Source organism: Lissotriton vulgaris, chromosome 1_1 (genome assembly GCF_964263255.1).
Source record: "Lissotriton vulgaris chromosome 1_1, aLisVul1.2, whole genome shotgun sequence".
Classification (NCBI taxonomy): domain Eukaryota; kingdom Metazoa; phylum Chordata; class Amphibia; order Caudata; family Salamandridae; genus Lissotriton; species Lissotriton vulgaris.
In genome coordinates this window covers 1,320,485,625-1,320,502,543 of record NC_141685.1, presented here as the reverse complement: position 1 = coordinate 1,320,502,543, position 16,919 = coordinate 1,320,485,625, and the positions used below count along the sequence as shown (strand labels likewise).

At 45.7% G+C, this 16,919-nt stretch overlaps 1 protein-coding gene across 1 annotated transcript in view; it reads left to right on the top strand.

Annotated features, from left to right (window-relative positions):
* The window catches only part of GALNT6 (polypeptide N-acetylgalactosaminyltransferase 6), a 244,115-nt gene that overhangs the window by 88,733 nt on the left and 138,463 nt on the right, over window positions 1-16,919 (top strand). Inside the window, exon 2 of the mRNA XM_086965922.1 lies at window positions 14,894-15,477. Coding sequence (XP_086822048.1) covers window positions 14,996-15,477 — 482 coding nt within the window. The 5' untranslated portion in view covers window positions 14,894-14,995. The remainder of the gene's footprint in view (window positions 1-14,893; window positions 15,478-16,919) is intronic.

Here is a 16,919-nt window from a genome sequence, read left to right as displayed (position 1 = left end):
GTAAAAAAATAAAAGTAATCGAGCAAAATCAGTAGGCCACTAATTGGATCTCTTTTTGACCTCGCTAAAATAGAAATATTAGGAACAACCCTTCTTGAGAAATACGAAAATAGTGAGATGAACTGAGCTCCACACCATGAGGGCTGCAAGACAGCTCGGCTCCATCACCCATCCCGCACAAAATAATGACAAACCCTATGCAAATATTAAAAATATAGACAACACACCAGCAAAGAAACAGGGTAAAACATTTTATTAAAAAACTATTTACATAACGTTGGTTTATAAGATGATGTCAGTAGTGGACCGATGTGTGAATAGATCGAAAACAGCACAAGGCTCCAAGATCCGGATAGCAAGCTCCTGGATGTTGGGTGCCATAGTTTAGAGTTCTGAATTTCAGCCTTTTTCAATGCCTGTGCTTTGTTGAATCAAAATGGCGGCTTGACACAAAGCTGACTCAAGCGTTGTTACTGATGCTATGCAGACCAAAACTGGTTTTCAGTTTGTACATTTTTCTAGATTTTTCAATCCAAGTTTGGTTGACTTTGTAGAACGATGGCTTCAGATTTTCAACATACGGTGTGGTGGCGCTGACTGGGAGGGGGCGCTTCGCTCCTGCCCCCTCCCCAAGTAAGATTTTCATACGTGAAAGTACGTTAATGGTTTTGGTCCCTGAGATGCTTCGATGTCACTACCATTCTCAAATAGCATAAGTTCTAGATGTTGGGTGCCATAGTTAAGAGTTCTGAGCAGCGCTTGTAACACTGTCTGAAGCTTATTTCCACCTACTGCAGCTTCACTATTCTCAAAGTAAGTGAGTGTCGTTTGTGGACCTGACTGCATTAGAAAACAATGTGATATGTTACCTTCCTAAACAGCTTGACGGAGGCCCCTGAGGGGCGCTGTGATGGCCATGGACTCGGAGAAGACGCTTGGCTCCGACACCCTCCCCAAGTCTTATAGCACTGGTGTAGCCTGAGATCGCCCCGACATAGGCGGCCGGCTCCCGGGGTCCGGCGGTACTTTTTGCCTTTTGATGACTCTTCAATTCTGGACCTTGTCCCACAATCCGTTTGACCTGAAGACAAGCTGTAGTGAGGCGCCCCTTTATCGTTTTAGTTGCCATTCCGCCCGCTTTTGCTACACTGTGCCTCTTCCGCCATTCAGCTGTTTTCCGCCCGCTCTTGCGACTACAGCGTCTCGCTCACCATGTAGTTGAGATGCGCCCGCTCTTGCGGTGCAGCGATAGGCGGCTGCCACAGGACTCTCAAAATGGCGGCCGGCTCTTCGGTTTTGGGCCTGGTCCACTAAAATGGCCCTGGGACACCTTGGAACTCGGACGCTTGTCTGCTAGGGCTTGGGTCCCATTCTCGAAAAGCGTCCCCTCAGCCGTGAAGATTCTACAAAAGTCTTGGGGGCCTCCGACTCCCGCAGGCTTCTGGTGGGGAGCGGCTGCCATGATTGCTCGTGGAATGGCCACGACGGAGCTACGAGATGGTAGTGGTCTCATGCTGACGCCAGCTTTAGTCTGAAACATCCAGAAACACTGTAGACTACCAATTCGATCAGTTCCGGTAGCGCCCCAACATGACCCGGAAGAGAAGAACTTGCCCTCCCCTCTTTGACTGATGGTTCTTGTTGCCTGTCCCCTCTGTTGTCATTTAACAGAACTTTTTGGACTGCTGAAAGGGGTTGTGTTCTGAACGCTGGTTGGTGGAGACATTTAGACTATATTCTTGACCTACGTTGTCGCGTAATGCGTTTTATGACACGCCGCGTTAGCGCACCCGGAAGTGATCCGAGGCGCGGCGCGCAGCGCGTAATGTAAGCATAACAGGTCATGTGACTTGTTAATAAAACTTTTCATTGGTTCATTTTACTTTTGTTAATTTAATGATGAAAAGCTTGGTCATATGACCTAAAAATTACGCTTTTTATTATTTTCGAACAATATTTTTTTTTCAAACATATGTTATAATATTCCAGGCTAAAGTACTTTCCCGGAAAATTTACAACTGTCTTGCAAGTAAAATATATTCCTTTTTCGAGAAAAAGGGCGTTTCTTCCTTCCATGACGGAGCCGTTGAGTAAAAGAGATTCGGCCTGCTGTCTTAGTCGCCGATACGCCTGATTATCAGATTCTTATCGATCACTTTATGTTGCAGACATGAAAAACACAACTGCCCTTGACCATTTATCTTTACTGCGTTCCTACATATTATACCTTTTATCCGTCATGTAATTGGACTGCTTTATTTCACTTGCCTTTTACTGATTCGAAAACAGTCACTAAAAGTAAAAACTTTACAAATGAAAATACTACTACCGTGTTTTGTTTTAAAAACCTTTATTGTGAAAATGTCAGTATACAAATACGGGCCTATAACCACGTGGGCCGGCCACGGAGCAAACTGAAATCGTATATGATGAGGAGACATTTACACTGTAGAAGAACGTAACGAGCGGGCCATTAGGTGACAAGAACAAAGGTGTCTAACAGTTGCGGAATCGGTGGACGTACATTTTGTAATTAAAATACGACAGGGCCACTTACAATAACATTTTCTAGATATACATTTGCGGGCAAAGAGTTACGAGTCCCATTTATACCGGCGCCATTTTGGGCGAGGCCGGGCAGGTCCAAGATATAGTCAAAATGTCTCCACCAACCATCGGCCAGACCAGAACCCCTTTCGGCCCTTTATGCTACAAGATGGTGTCTTCCATTCAGAAAATATTGGTGGCAGCATTTTGAAAGGAAACAGAAACAGCCGTTCTCCTAGTGAGTTTCACATTGTTACATTTAGGAAGAATGTTGAAGAGTAGTATGTGGAAAATCTGAAGACATTTTTCTACAAACTCTCAATCAGACTTGGATGGAAAAAAAAAACCTGAAGAATGTACAAACTGAAAACCAATTTTTGTCTGTATAGCACCAACAGTAACGCTTGAGTCAGCTTTGTGTCAAGCCGCCATTTTCATTCAATCAATAGCGTCCCCCTGCACACATTCAGGGACCTGGTCGTGTCTTCAGATGAAACGCATTGTAGGAAAAGAAGCAGAAAGGAAAAGGAAAAAAGTTCCGCCGGACCTAGTGAAGCTGCAGCAGGTGCAAATAAGCTTCAGACAGTCTTACAAGCACTGCTCAGAACTCTCAACTGAGGCACTCAACATCCAGGACTTGCCATTCGGATCTTGGCGCCTTGTATTTTTGTTTTGTTTTTGATGGAGGGGAAAGAACAAAAAACAGACATTGAAAAAGGCTCAACAGTGCAGGGCGCCTTGTGCTGGTTCCGACCTATTCACACATCGGTCCGCTACTGACATCACCTCATAAACCAACGGGGCACCCCACGCCGACTTTCGGCGCAGCATTGTAGGATGGCCACACCAGTGCGGCAATTTGCTGGACACCACCTCGGTGCCATCCAGATCTCGGCGCGTTCATTCATTCAATAGCGTCCCCCTGCACACATTCAGGGACCTGGTCGTGTCTTCAGAAGAAACGCATTGTAGGAAAAGAAACAGAAAGGAAAAGGCAACAAGTTCCGCCGGACCTAGTGAAGCTGCAGCAGGTGCAAATAAGCTTCAGACAGTTCTACAAGCACTGCTCAGAAATCTCAACTGAGGCACTCAACATCCAGGACTTGCCATTCGGATCTTGGCGCCTTGTGCTGGTTCCGACCTATTCACACATCAGTCCACTACTGACATCACCTCATAAGCCAACGGGGCACCCCACGCCGACTTCCGGCGCAGCATTGTAGGATGGCCACACCAGTGCAGCCACTTGCTGGACACCACCTCGGTGCCATCCGGATCTCAGCGCGTTCGAGTCACTGTGCCGGAAGAGTGACCGGAACTCAGCTGAACACGCCGTCTTTCGGCGCAGCATTGTAGGATGGCCACACCAGTACGGCAATTTGCTGGACACCACCTCGGCGCCATCCGGATCTCGGCGCGTTCGAGTCACTGTACCGCAACAGTGACCGCAATTCAGCTGGACACGCCGTCTTTCGGCGCAGCATTGTAGGATGGCCACACCAGTGCGGCAATTTGCTGGACACCACCTCGGTGCCATCCGGATCTCGGCGCGTTGTGCTGCCTTCGGCCTATTCGCACATCGGTCCGCTACTGACGCCGCCTCACGTGCCAACGGATTTTCTACGCTTTTTGTAGCCCTATGTCGCATAACAGGTCATGTGACTTGTTTATAAAACTTTTCATTGGTTCATTTTACTTTTGGTTTCCTAAAGATGGAAGGCTTGGTCATATGACCTAAAAATAACACTTTTCATTGGTTTAGAACATTTTTTTTTCCCAAACGATGAAAGCCCCACCTTGTTTCTGGATCATTCAGACTGAAGCTGGCGTCAGCATGAGAGCACCACCATCTCTTGGCTCCGTCGTGGTCATTCCGCGAGCAATCATGTCAGCCGCTCCCCACCGGAAGCCTGCGGGAGTCGGGGGCCCCCAAGACTTTTATACAATCTTCACGGCTGAGGGGACGCTTTTCGAGAATGGAGCCCAAGCCCTAGCAGGCAAGCGTCCGACTTCCAAGGTGTCCCAGGGCCATTTCAGTGGACCAGGCCCAAAACCGAAGAGCCGTCCGCCATTTTGACAGCCATGTGGCAGCCGCCTATCGCTGCACTGCAAGAGTGGGAGCAACTCCACAACATGGTGAGCGAGACGCTGTGGCCGCAAGAGCGAGCGCAACTCAGCTAGATGGCCGCCACCTGGGGAGGCCCGTTCACGCCGCCTCCCCCCCCCCCCCCCGGGCCGCCGCACGCCAATTTTCGGAGCAGCATTGTAGGATACCAAAACCAGTGCGGCAGTTTACTGGACATCACCTGGGTGCCTGTCGTACATGTTGTGTCAGCCATGTGACACTGGACACAGACCGCTACTGACGAGGCCTCCCCCCGCACCACCCGGGACGCCCCACGCTGTTTTTCTGTGCTGCATTGTAGGATCCCTAAACCAGTGCGGCACCCAGGCGACATCACCTGGGTGCCGTCCAGAACTCTGCACGTTGTGCTGCCTTGGGACTATTCGCACAACAGACCGCTACTGACGAGGCCTCCCCCCGCCCCACCCGGGACGCCCCACGCCAATTTTCGGAGCAGCATTGTAGGATCCCTAAACCAGTGCGGCACCCAGGCGACATCACCTGGGTGCCGTCCAGAACTCTGCACGTTGTGCTGCCTTGGGACTATTCGCACAAAAGACAGCTTCTAACCATTGTTGCTTTTTGTGTTAATAAATGTTTAAATGTTTTTAGTTTTTGTTCTGTTCATTATCGTTAAAAGTTAATAAAGTTTTATAACCTTAATTTGTTGGAGTGTTATCTATTTTTTGAAAAACGGGTGAATGGGGCCTTGAATCGGGTTATTGTCATGTGTGGGCTTTGGAAGTGTGCTGCTGCAGGATCGGACATTTCAAACTCAAATGCACGTTCTTTTTCTTACCTTTCCGAAGCATGGAGCGCAATAGCAGGCAGAGAAAGGGTGATGCACGTGTTGAACACTACCTGACCTGGCAAGTTGCTGGCAGTGCCCCCCCGCCCGCTCCTGAAAGAGGGCACACACACACCGCCGCCCCGAGTACTTCACAAATCTTTAAAAGACCATGCGCTTGTTCATGAGGCTTAAATGGTTTATCACCTCTTCTAGAACCCCTACATCGACCCTCTGACGTTTCATGGAAAAATTACCATGTAACACAATACCAAGCCCTGTCAGCTGAAACCCCCAAGGAATCGTGGGGCATATTATCAAGGGGGTTTATCTCCGCTTTTTTGGCTTTAAAAACCATGAAAGCGGAGATAAAATTATTTCCCTATTATCAAGCTGTCGCTAACACCAGTTAGTGACACCTAAAAGGAGATAGCGACCATCTTGGGCCCGGCTTTGCATGTCAGTGATACTTATCACTAATGACATGCAAAGTGGCGTGCCAAGATGTTAGCGACTGGAAACAGTCCCTAACATCGCTACCTTCTATTACCAACTTTTGGAGATATTCGCGCTAAGCGCGAATATCTCCAAAATCTAACACCTGCCCTGAGCAGTTCTTAGCCATGTTATCCAATGGGAGGTGGATAACATGGCTAAGAGCATTAGGTCGATAATACATGAATATCGCTGACTTTTCTGCGATAATAGCAAGGTTTATCTGCGATAAAAATCGCCGATGTGCGGCGATAATTTTTGTCTCTAAACAAGTTATAGACAAAAATTATCGCTAGTTGTTCGTAATATGCCCCCGGGTTTTTGCTTGCAGAAATCGGGAGGCGGGAGACTAGCACTGAAATCAGTACTCACACGCCTGAATCAGGAGGATTGGCATGTCTGAATTCTCTACAGCTGGGGCCATAAACTACATCCGCAGGGGTAGGTGATAGCCTGGGACCAGCCTGGCATCTAAAATGGCTGCCGTGCACGACAAAATTGTGGCATTCGAAAAAAGGCAAGATGGCGCAGCCGCTGGAAGAGATATATCAACATATATCAGCCTCCTCAGCCACCCTCAGGAAACATAGGGGATTAGGATATGTCTCCCGCACCCCCTTATACCTAGTACTTTAATTAACGAAGCACAAAATGGCGAATTCCCGTTTCGCTACCAGTTTGCGGCCCAGTTCGCGGCCCGTGAAGCGCTTCTACCGTGAAAAATCTTTTTTTTTTTATTTTCCCCACGGGACCCTTTAATAACCCCAACAACATTCCTAGGGGGTCAAGAGGGGGATACCTTGCCCCCTTTCATTAAATTCCCCCTTAGTTTTTCACCTTTTCTTCTCTCTCGATCCTACCGAGAGACAAGATGGCGGCCGCTCCGGACTGTCACGCAGCAAAAAAAAAAAAAAAGCTCACGCACAGCCGCTGGAAGAGATGTATCAACATATATCAGCCTCCTCACCCACCCTCAGGAAACATAGGGGATTAGGATACGTCTCCCGCACCCACTTATAACTAGTAATTTAATTTACGAAGCACAAAATGGCGAATTCCCGTTTCGCTACCAGTTCGCGGCCGCGCTTCTACCGTGAAAAATCATTTTTTTTTTATTTTCCCCACGGGACCCTTTAATAACCCCAACAACATTCCTAGGGGGTCAAGAGGGGGATACCTTGCCCCCTTTCATTAAATTCCCCCTTCGTTTTCCACCTCTTCTTCTCTCTCGATCCTACCGAGAGACAAGATGGCGTCCGCTCCGGACTGTTTAGAATGTTGACAGACACCGGAGAGCCAATCAGCTTTCTGCGCGCAAAGTTCCGATAAGCGAAAAGTAAGCGGACCGGATCGCTGCCCAGAGCGCTGTTACAGATATATATCTTGGTTTGAACGTTAATTTCTCAAAAACTACTGGAGCACATATATTGAGACCTAGCAAAGGCACATCGGGCTAACAGTCCCTACAATTTTGCCAAGTTTCGTGCAAATCCATTCAGCCGTTCGAGCTAAAAGTGAGTCCAACCGCCCTATGGAAAAATGAATGGGAAAAACGCGTTTTGGGACCCCCCTTTTTTCTCAGCCCCCCCTTGACGAAACCCCACCAAATTTTCAGGGGCTGCTCAGAAACAAAATGTGCCATTTTCCTGAAAATTTCAGCCGATTCCGTCCACAAACGCCAAAGTTATTAGACATAGAATTTTCAAAAGTCCCATAGGGAAAAAATTCTAACTATATATACCTACTGGCGATAGCCAGTAGGTAATATATATATATATACAAATCACTCTCCAAGGAGAAATGAGTCGCACACACAACGTGGTTGATTCCAGTTAATTTATTGCATGGGTTATTGCATTTCAAGGCTCCGTTTTCTTCCTAATGCATTTCGACCATTTGCTTCGGTCTTCTTCAGAGGATGAGCAGGCACACAACGTCGGGCAGCGCTTTGACTCACAGGGCCATATCGGTGCTTCAATATTTAATTAGTCCAACCCTCCAATGGGCGTTACTTCACCAATGAGCATCCTGGTGCCTGTAGTCGCTTCACAGCCAACAACGATATTCACTTCAGTGGGTGATTTTTCTGCCAAGTTCTTTTAACTCCACGTTGCCCTGACAATCCTTTTGCGAAATTGCTAGGGCCAATACCATAGTCCAGTCTATGGCGGCAGTAGCCACTCGCCCACGCTGTTGTAATAAATATATATATATAATCTCAAAGTTACCATGCAGGGTGGCACATTATGTTCAGATCGGGGTTTATTACTGCTAATATTCTGTCAGGGCTGCTCTGCCCAGTGTCTGCGCTCTGTTGGCAGCCAGCTTGAATCCTGTCCAGGGACGTATTAATGACCGACTGCCTGCTGGATGCTTCGGCATGAGACATTCCAGAAAACTGCTTTCCAGTAGGGCGGTTGACAACTGCACTGCAGTGGAAAGATATTACTGATCCTTGCTTTGCTGCTTCACTTTTTTGCACCCAAATGCTACACGAGATTTAAAAAATGTTTTTTTAGAAGGGTCGGGATATGCATTTCATGATGGGAATTGCAGCAAATTCATTGCTTTGTATGCCTTGGCCACAGACTTGCAGTTACACCCACACTGCTGCATAGTGTCTGTCGCTTGACTCATTAACCCTGTCCAAAGCCCTCCCTGGTCCTACCATGTCCATTTTACAATTAAAAAAAACTAATTTATCAAAGGGCCCCTCTGCTTTGTTTGTTTTAGTTTTTGTTCATTTTTGTTTAAAAAAAAAAAAGGTGCATTAAAAAAAATCAAGGTTTCAGTAGTTTCTAGAGCTATCGGGGTGTGAAATTTTAGGAACTCAAAAGTTTTAAAGAGCGTTATTAAAGAGGATGCAACTAAATGTTTCTTCTTAAAACTCAATCTCACCTTCAAGCGAAATAAATGGACTGTCAACGTGTGCTGTGTGTGCTTTGTAGGTGTCTTCCATTATTGGTTCCTTCCCACTTCCTGGTCTTAAACATAATTGTCTGCTATGAAGAATACTGTTCTTCCTCTGCAAACAGTTCCAATTGATGAATGATCAGACAGTCGAATGGGCTTGCTAATAAAAGCAAGATTTGAGATGGGCCATTAATCTGCTTGTTTGTGCAGGTCAGTCAATGCTTCGTTTAACTGTGGTGTGCTCACTACATGTTTTAGTTCGTTACGGACTGTACCTTTTTGTAGCAAGGCAAACATTTGAGTCTATCTTAGGAAATTGGCTTTTATTGTGGTAGAAAGCTAAAGTCCAACCCGTATATTTGAGGCTTTCTGTTTACATGTTTACTTATATAGAATTTTACATTTCCAAACATCATATGGATTTACGTCTGACAATTGGGTGACAAGCTGGAATCTGTGATTTTTCTGAAAGCTTGGCCTCTTCTCTGCAAGGTTGTTTTTTCGTTGCATAATACAGTGGATTTATAACTTCCCCCTAATAGTTAAAAAAAAAAACCCTTGTTTTGTGTGTGGCCGGATTACTTGCAATGGCATGAGCTTTCTTTTCCTTTTGGACCCTTCTATGATATTCTGTCATGTGAGCTCTGCCAATATCTGTCGATTGGTTCTTGCCGTTTTCTTTATATTTGTTCTGGTTCCTGCCCCATTCTTTTGGTGTCAACCAAGTCTGACTTCAATGCCTTATTAGAGACTTCTTTACTTATTTGAGCTTTAGGTTGAACTGGGGCCAGAGCATTTGGAATTCCAGAGGTTTTAAGATGGAGAAGAACTAGGAGAACCCAAGGATTGGCGCTAGTTAATGGGATGATCCATCATCAGTGTGATAAAGTTTAGGGAATCGGGTCAGTGAAGCCCTCCAGTGGGAAATCGAGAGTCTGAAGGGGGACACATTAGTCGGCTTCTTTTTAGGCTGCTTTCGATTTGCTTCTGTCTGTGACGGCTTTGATCACTCAGGGCGTCATGGAAAAGAGAACCATGGATATTGCAGGTAAAGATCAGTACAAGAGAATTATTCAAATGCCTGGGGAGGAGATTGCTGGAAGAAACTGAGCAACTCTTGCTTTTGAACAACTTCAGGGGTCCGTTTGCTGTTTGAGAGGTCTATCCAGAGACTGAGATCACCCAAGAGTAGGACCTTCTTTGATAAGACTTTAATAGATAGTCAAATTGGAGATTTCAATGGGGAAGAGCATTAAAAATACTGTTTTACGCTCCATTAAGATAGTGGTTAATGAAGACTTTAGACCATCTTGTGCTCAAACGAACTGTAGTTTGTGTCCCGAACCTCCAAATGTTTTGGAGCCTCATGATGAATAAACGCAAGACCCCTGAAGGTCTCTTCCTGGGAGCAGAGGATCTAGGAGGGTGAGTGCATCAGAACAAGATCTCTCAATAATCTGTTTACACATCGGTCCTCCATGATTAGCTCGTCTATTCCTAGTAGATGTTTAGTTTGTTAGGGTGCGTTTACAAGTCCTGTCAAGTGATTGGCGATATACCAAAAATAATAGTAGGGCCACCCAGAGTCCAGGCTAGCAGTGGGTCCATGTGCCATAAGGTTTTAATTGTTTCTCCAAAACCGAAATGCCGCGTCGACCCCTGTTCTTGTGAACATTTTAACCTTATAATGTATAAATTGTTTGCTTTTTGCTTATAGCTATGATCCTACATGTTTTTAATTGTGATATTGTATGATTTTTTTAATTAACTGTTATCACTGTGATGATCTTGTAATTCTGAAATAAACACACAAATGTTATATTTTTCTAAAAACAATTTTCTTGTTTTTCTAATTCTGACCAAAGACTTGTAATATTTGTGCCTTATAGATATTATGGTATTTGATAGCTTTTTTACAATGGTTGGCCTATGTCTAGCTGAATAAGTTGTGCAGGACGTTTGGTAATACATTATTGTGCGATTGGTATTGCTAAAAAGCAAGATTCTGGGCACCTGTAGTATAACTCTAACCACCTTTGAGGGTTACCAGTGGGACCTCCTTGTTTCTCTCCATGTGCCATAACCCATATGTAGGTCCAGACCACACAGCTCTGTCGCTCTTGGATGTATAGAGTATCATTCCTTTAATAAAGTACGATGTATAGACCGAACAATACTACTGTGTCCTGAATGTTCCACTGTGCACAGCATGTCCCTGTAGTATTCACCAAGTGTCTGAAAACACTATCTTGCTAGTTTTAAAATACACTACACAAGCACTTGCAAGTGGCAGAGCTACTGGCAAATGCTTGTTATATTGTTTCGTGGTTCTATTATTGGGCATAAGGTTTTGGTCCGTTGTAATTTTCTATAGTAGATTCATAACACACACTTATATCAAGCTTGTGTCACTGCAATGTAAAGAGTCTATTCAGGTGCGTGTTCTTAATTCTCAGGGAGTGTGATTTTCTTTCAAAATACACAATTTTATTTATAAACGCGCAACTAAATAAACTCTTTGAATGGTAGTGATAGAAAATCACACTTCTATCCCTGTAAAGAAATGGCAGCCTGTAATTGGGCAGTAAGGGGTGTGTGGGTGAGACGGACATACACACACACACCCCCATAACACTCACCACCCCTCCCCCTCCACACACACACACACATACACCCAACACATACACATACACATACCCATTCACAGCATGCATGCGTGCACAAACACAAAAAAATCATACTTACACCCCCCCCCCCCCCCCCCCCCCCCTGTTACAAGCAACACTGATAGGCTCGTTCCTGGGCACTCCAGTTTTAACCCCTGACGTGCCCCGGGCCGAGTGTCTATCAGTGACGCTCCCCTTTGTCATGAGGTTAACATACGACTTTGCTGGGCTGAGGAGGTCGTGCCCACCAGGTTGTGAAACCTTCAGTCCAACAAATGTCCTCTTCGGCAGCCAGGCACCTGCGCATGTACAGCGCCCGGCTGACCCGACCATGAAGAGTGTCTGTCAGGCTGACTTTTGCTCTGCTTCACAGATACTCTTTCTGGTCGGAAAAAGGTGGCGCCTTTAATGACGTGCTGCGGCTGTTGCCATGTAAAGTGTTTATTTAGGTGTGTGTTTAAATAGAAAACCAAGGGATGTAAAGCAATTAAGTGCATGGTTTGCAAGTAAATCATGCTCACAAGGAATTAAAAGGAATGTTGCACGGGCAAATTAGAGTATAAATAAACGCACTATGTTGAATCCATGTATAGCTTATTGCTCTGCTGCGATGTTACTTTTAATTCTGAGTTCACATGATTTACTTTCAAAAGATGCTCATAAATGAGGGAGTTACATCGCTTGCTTTTCTTTGGAAACGCGCACCTAAATTGAAATCTTTACATTGCAGTGACAGAAGTGGGATTTAAGCCTATGTTATCAATCATGCACACACACAACTAAAAGTCCGCAGGCAACAAAAGCGCCTCATCTCCCTGTACAGCACTGTACACATGACCATAATTGACCTGAATACCCACCTCACCTGCAGGGGCGGCTCTAGGCTCATGGCGGCCCTGAGCAGGGAGCGTAGGTAGGGGGCCCCCCGAGGAGCGCGGAGGCGAGTGAAGAGTGGGGGGACTGGGGTTCAGGGTGTTTGGAATTGAAACATAGCCAAATCCCTGCCAGGGGCCGCCAGGCAAATATGTATCCATCCTCAAAGGATTATTATATTAAGAATATATATTGGCGTGGTGGCCCCTGGGGTTTGGTGGCCCTGTGCAGGTGCACAGCTTGCACATGCCTAAGGCCGCCCCTGTCACCTGAGACCCCAGGTCTAGCTGCCAGTCCTAAACTTGGAGAGGAAGGGAACCCAGCTTACACCAGAGACAAACAATCCAGAAAACAACCTTAAACTGGCCCAGTGCTCTTTAGGAGCAAAACGTTCAACTGACAAGTTTCACAAGCATTGGTAAAAGCAATAGTTCCCGCCTATGCTAGCTGTTTGCTTAATCAAAGATTTAGTCATATTATACTTCAGTACTGCTGCTGTGTAGCATGGCTGAAAGTTAAAAAAAAAAAAAAAAAAGCTCTGTAACATGTGCAGCATCTGGCCATGTCAGAGCATTTTTTTAAATATATTTGTTTCAATACTGGCGAAGGTGGTGCAAGAGGCATATCTGAGGGAGGACGTGCAACAGAGTCCCCTCAACCTCCGGCCAACATTAAAAAAAAATTTGATTTTTTTTTTTTTTTTTTTTTTTTTTTTTTTTTTTACTTTCAGCCATGCTGCTTAGTAGCTGTGCAACATATACTTTAAAAAAAAGCCAATATGCAAGACCTCTTGGCTTTCCCTATGCTTGTTTTTTCCATGGCGTGCTGACTTACTGCATTTTTTTCCTCCTTTGAATAGGGTGTAGTTTACGGATACTGTATGAATGCATATCTACTGGTGGCATGCACGTCTGTTGATATTCATATACATTCGCTGTGGCTCAGTTGCACGCACCTTATATAGTTACATAGACCCTGTACCGGTTTCTTCAGTGCACATTCCCTCTTGGCCTAGTACTGCCTGAACATGGATCAGCAATGGCTTCCCAGAGTGCATCTGATCGTGTGTCAGAGATAGACTCTGGGTTTAAAGTAGATCGGTCTGCGCATAACTGACCATAGATACATTGAGATGTAGTTTTTAAAGTTATTTATAATAACACTGCAACATTTGCCATCATTTTTCAAAGCGCCCGATTAAGTTCTGAGTGCATCGCAAAAGTTGTTGAGGGCAGATTTTGGCAATGTGTCCTTCAGTGTTGTGTCTGCAGCAGCCCACGTTAAGAAGTGCTCAAAAAATGGATGCTAAAAACCCGTTTCAAGGTATGAATTTCATGACGGATGTTCATCAAACTTCACGGATAACCATATATGTGCTCTTTTAGGTGTTCTTCAAAATATGGTGAACTTTAGGCAAAGACGTCAATGTACAACTCAAAATGTTTTCTCTCCTTACTACATCATATGAAAAGTGCAATATGGTCCTAAAATCAGTGGTGTTAAACAATTGTTGCGAATAGGAGCAGGGCAAGTGCTTCAGTAACCCGGTCAATGGGCTGCGCAGTGGTGCCAGGTTTCAATACATGGCCGTTTACCAAAAGGGAGAGAGGGAGCACTAAACAGCAATATATAATTTTGCCTGGAACTTAAAGACTTACTCTGGGGATAAATGGGGTGGAGGGGTTGGAGGGGGGGGGGGGGGGGAGGGGGTCATAAACGTGGAGCTAGAATACACATATTCAAAGGAGCACATTTCATCTCCGACACTCAAATATACAAAGTAGTACATTTCTTCTACGACACTACGTACATGTCCTTTAATTTCAAACCCCTCTTAAATTACACGATTCTCTAATGCGAAGCTGTGTGAATGGTTCTGGCTTTATTACTTGGCTTCCCCTGGTGCAGAGGTAGGAGGCAGAAAACTGGACGGGAGATGAGTAAATGAATGATTCAGAAGCCAGTAGTCCAACCTGGCCGCTCTAAGTGTTGAAACTCGGAATAATTATTGAAATGTACGTGTAGTACAAATTGTATTCATTTGGCTGCCATCTAACAACAGCAGTACTGGCCAGATGGACAATTCTGCCCGACTATGGCACTAAGAACTCTCAAACGCCAGAAAGTGCTACCCAGTATGTAAAAATGAGAGAAGTGTATGTTTTGTGAATGCATCTGCTTCGTAGAAAAAAAAGTGACTAAAGGAAATGGGCGTTTGAAGAATTCTTACAGTCTGAACCTAGGCTTTGCTTTTTTTTTATCGTGCTAGTGTTCTAGAACTTAGAATCGTGATGCAAGATGCATCAGCCAATCAAGAATCAACACCTCCTCTCTTCAGTCTGTTACATCACAGTGTAGCTGTACATCTCGCAGAAGCCTGTGATGGGAGTAGATGAGTAAAGTTTCCATTTATATGTAATGTTGTACACATGTAATTGTCTTTTGTCTGTGTGATATTGACTGATAGGATGTTTATCTCTTTTTCAGTATTCGAAAGCGAGGATGGGAGAAGACTGACTAGTTCTAGAATTTATTTGCTGTGGAGAAAGATCTTCATTTTTTTCGAATATTCTGGAAATATCTGAGAAGATGAGGTTGCTACGGAGACATGGACCTTTGAAACTGGCAGCGGTGGGCATTGTGTTTGTCGTCTTCCTCTTCTTCATGCACCGGGACGTGGCGACGGGGAATCAGGAGGACCCTTGGCTAAGGAACATCGTCGAGAGGAAGGATCAAGTGTTGGACATGATGAGGGGGGCTGTGATCAATCTTCGGGACTCCATGCCTAAGCTTCAGATCAATGCCCCGGCGCAGCAGGAAGTCCAGGAGCCCAACATCAACGTGTGCTTGCCCGGCTACTACACCCCAGCCGAACTCAAGCCCTTCATGGAGCGGCCGCCGCAGGACCCCAACAGTCCGGGCGCCGATGGCAAAGCTTTCAAGAAGGACGTGTGGACGACAGAGGAGACCAAGGAGAAAGAGCGGGGCTATGATAAGCATTGTTTCAACGCATTTGCCAGTGAGCAGATCTCTCTCCAAAGGTCCTTGGGGCCAGACAGCAGACCACCCGAGTAAGTATTTTCAATTCCTAAATTTGCTTGCTTATGTCTGTTAAGGCCATCCAGACTTCTGAATGATTGGGTCTCCTTAAAGATGTTACTTCCCACTGAGAGATCCCTAAAAGTAGACCATGCATCATAGACTATTGCCTACATGTTGCCGGGGTTCGTTATATGGTCACCCCTGACTCCAGTTAATCTGCCACCAAATCTGAAGCCAGCTATTGCTACAGTTTTTACCCAGAGTGCTATTGGAGTGGTTTGGTTACTGTATTAAATTTTGTTCTAAAATATTTTAGGCAAATAGTTGTCTATGTGACACGTGGATCAGCAAGTCGCCCTCTCTTAGTCTGCAGTTGGTAGATTGTGGGAGTCTTATGCGCGCCCGAACACAGAAACCTGAATTCAAGCTTTACACAAAATATACACGAGTGGTAGCAGTAATCTTATGGCTTCAGTAGGGGACCTTAGCACCTTAGCAGCTATGGAACGTCCAGCTCCAGTGCTGAACGTTCCATTGCGCAGGTGAGGTTCGAAAGTCCAACGGCCGACGGCAGCACTCCTGAGGTAGTGGTGCCGTCGGCCGTTGGACTAGGCGCAGCACTTATGAGGTTAACCCATTCTATTCCCAGCCCATTTTAATGCTTTGAACCCCCCCCCCCCCCTCCCCCCTCCCCCACCATCCACCCTTCCATCAAAATGCCTTTAATTAGAACCTTCCAACATAACTGCTATGTTAAATTAATCAGAATTGCAGGATCAGAAAATTGAGGGTATCCAAAACATGTCATATTTATGATCATCCAAAGAATTACAAAAGCTGAATGCCAAATAGTTCTACTCCAGTTATTTCCAAATCCAGGTTGGATAGATCGCCTGGACAACCATCCCTAGTTTACATTTGGAATGGCTACTACACTTGCAGCTCAACACATCTGTTCTTTCAATCAATCAATCAGGAGTTTGTTAATGCGCAACTACTCACCCGTAAGGGTCTCAAGGCGCTAGGGGTTGGGGGTGCAGGTTCCATTCCATCAAGGAGGGTGTCTGTCGAAGAGCCAGGTTTTGAGGTTTCTTGCGAAGATGGGGAGCGATGTTGTCTGTCTGAGGTGGAGCGGAAGGGCGTTCCATGCTTTGGCCGCGAGGAAGGAGAAGGAGCGGCCTCCCGATCTGGTCTTTCTGGTGCGGGGGACCTCGGCGTAGGAGAGCTGGGCTGATCGTAGGGTCCTTTGGGGTGCGTGGAATTTGAGCCGGCTGTTCAGGTATGCTGGTCCGGTGCCGTGGAGGGCCTTGTGTGCGTGGGTGAGCATCTTAAAGGTGATTCTCGCCTCGACGGGGAGCCAGTGGAGTGTGCGCAGGTGCTGGGAGATGTGGCAGTGGTTTGGCAGGTTGAGGACCAGTCTTGCGGCGGCGTTCTGGATGTTTTGTAGCTTGCGGATGAGGTTTTTGTTTAT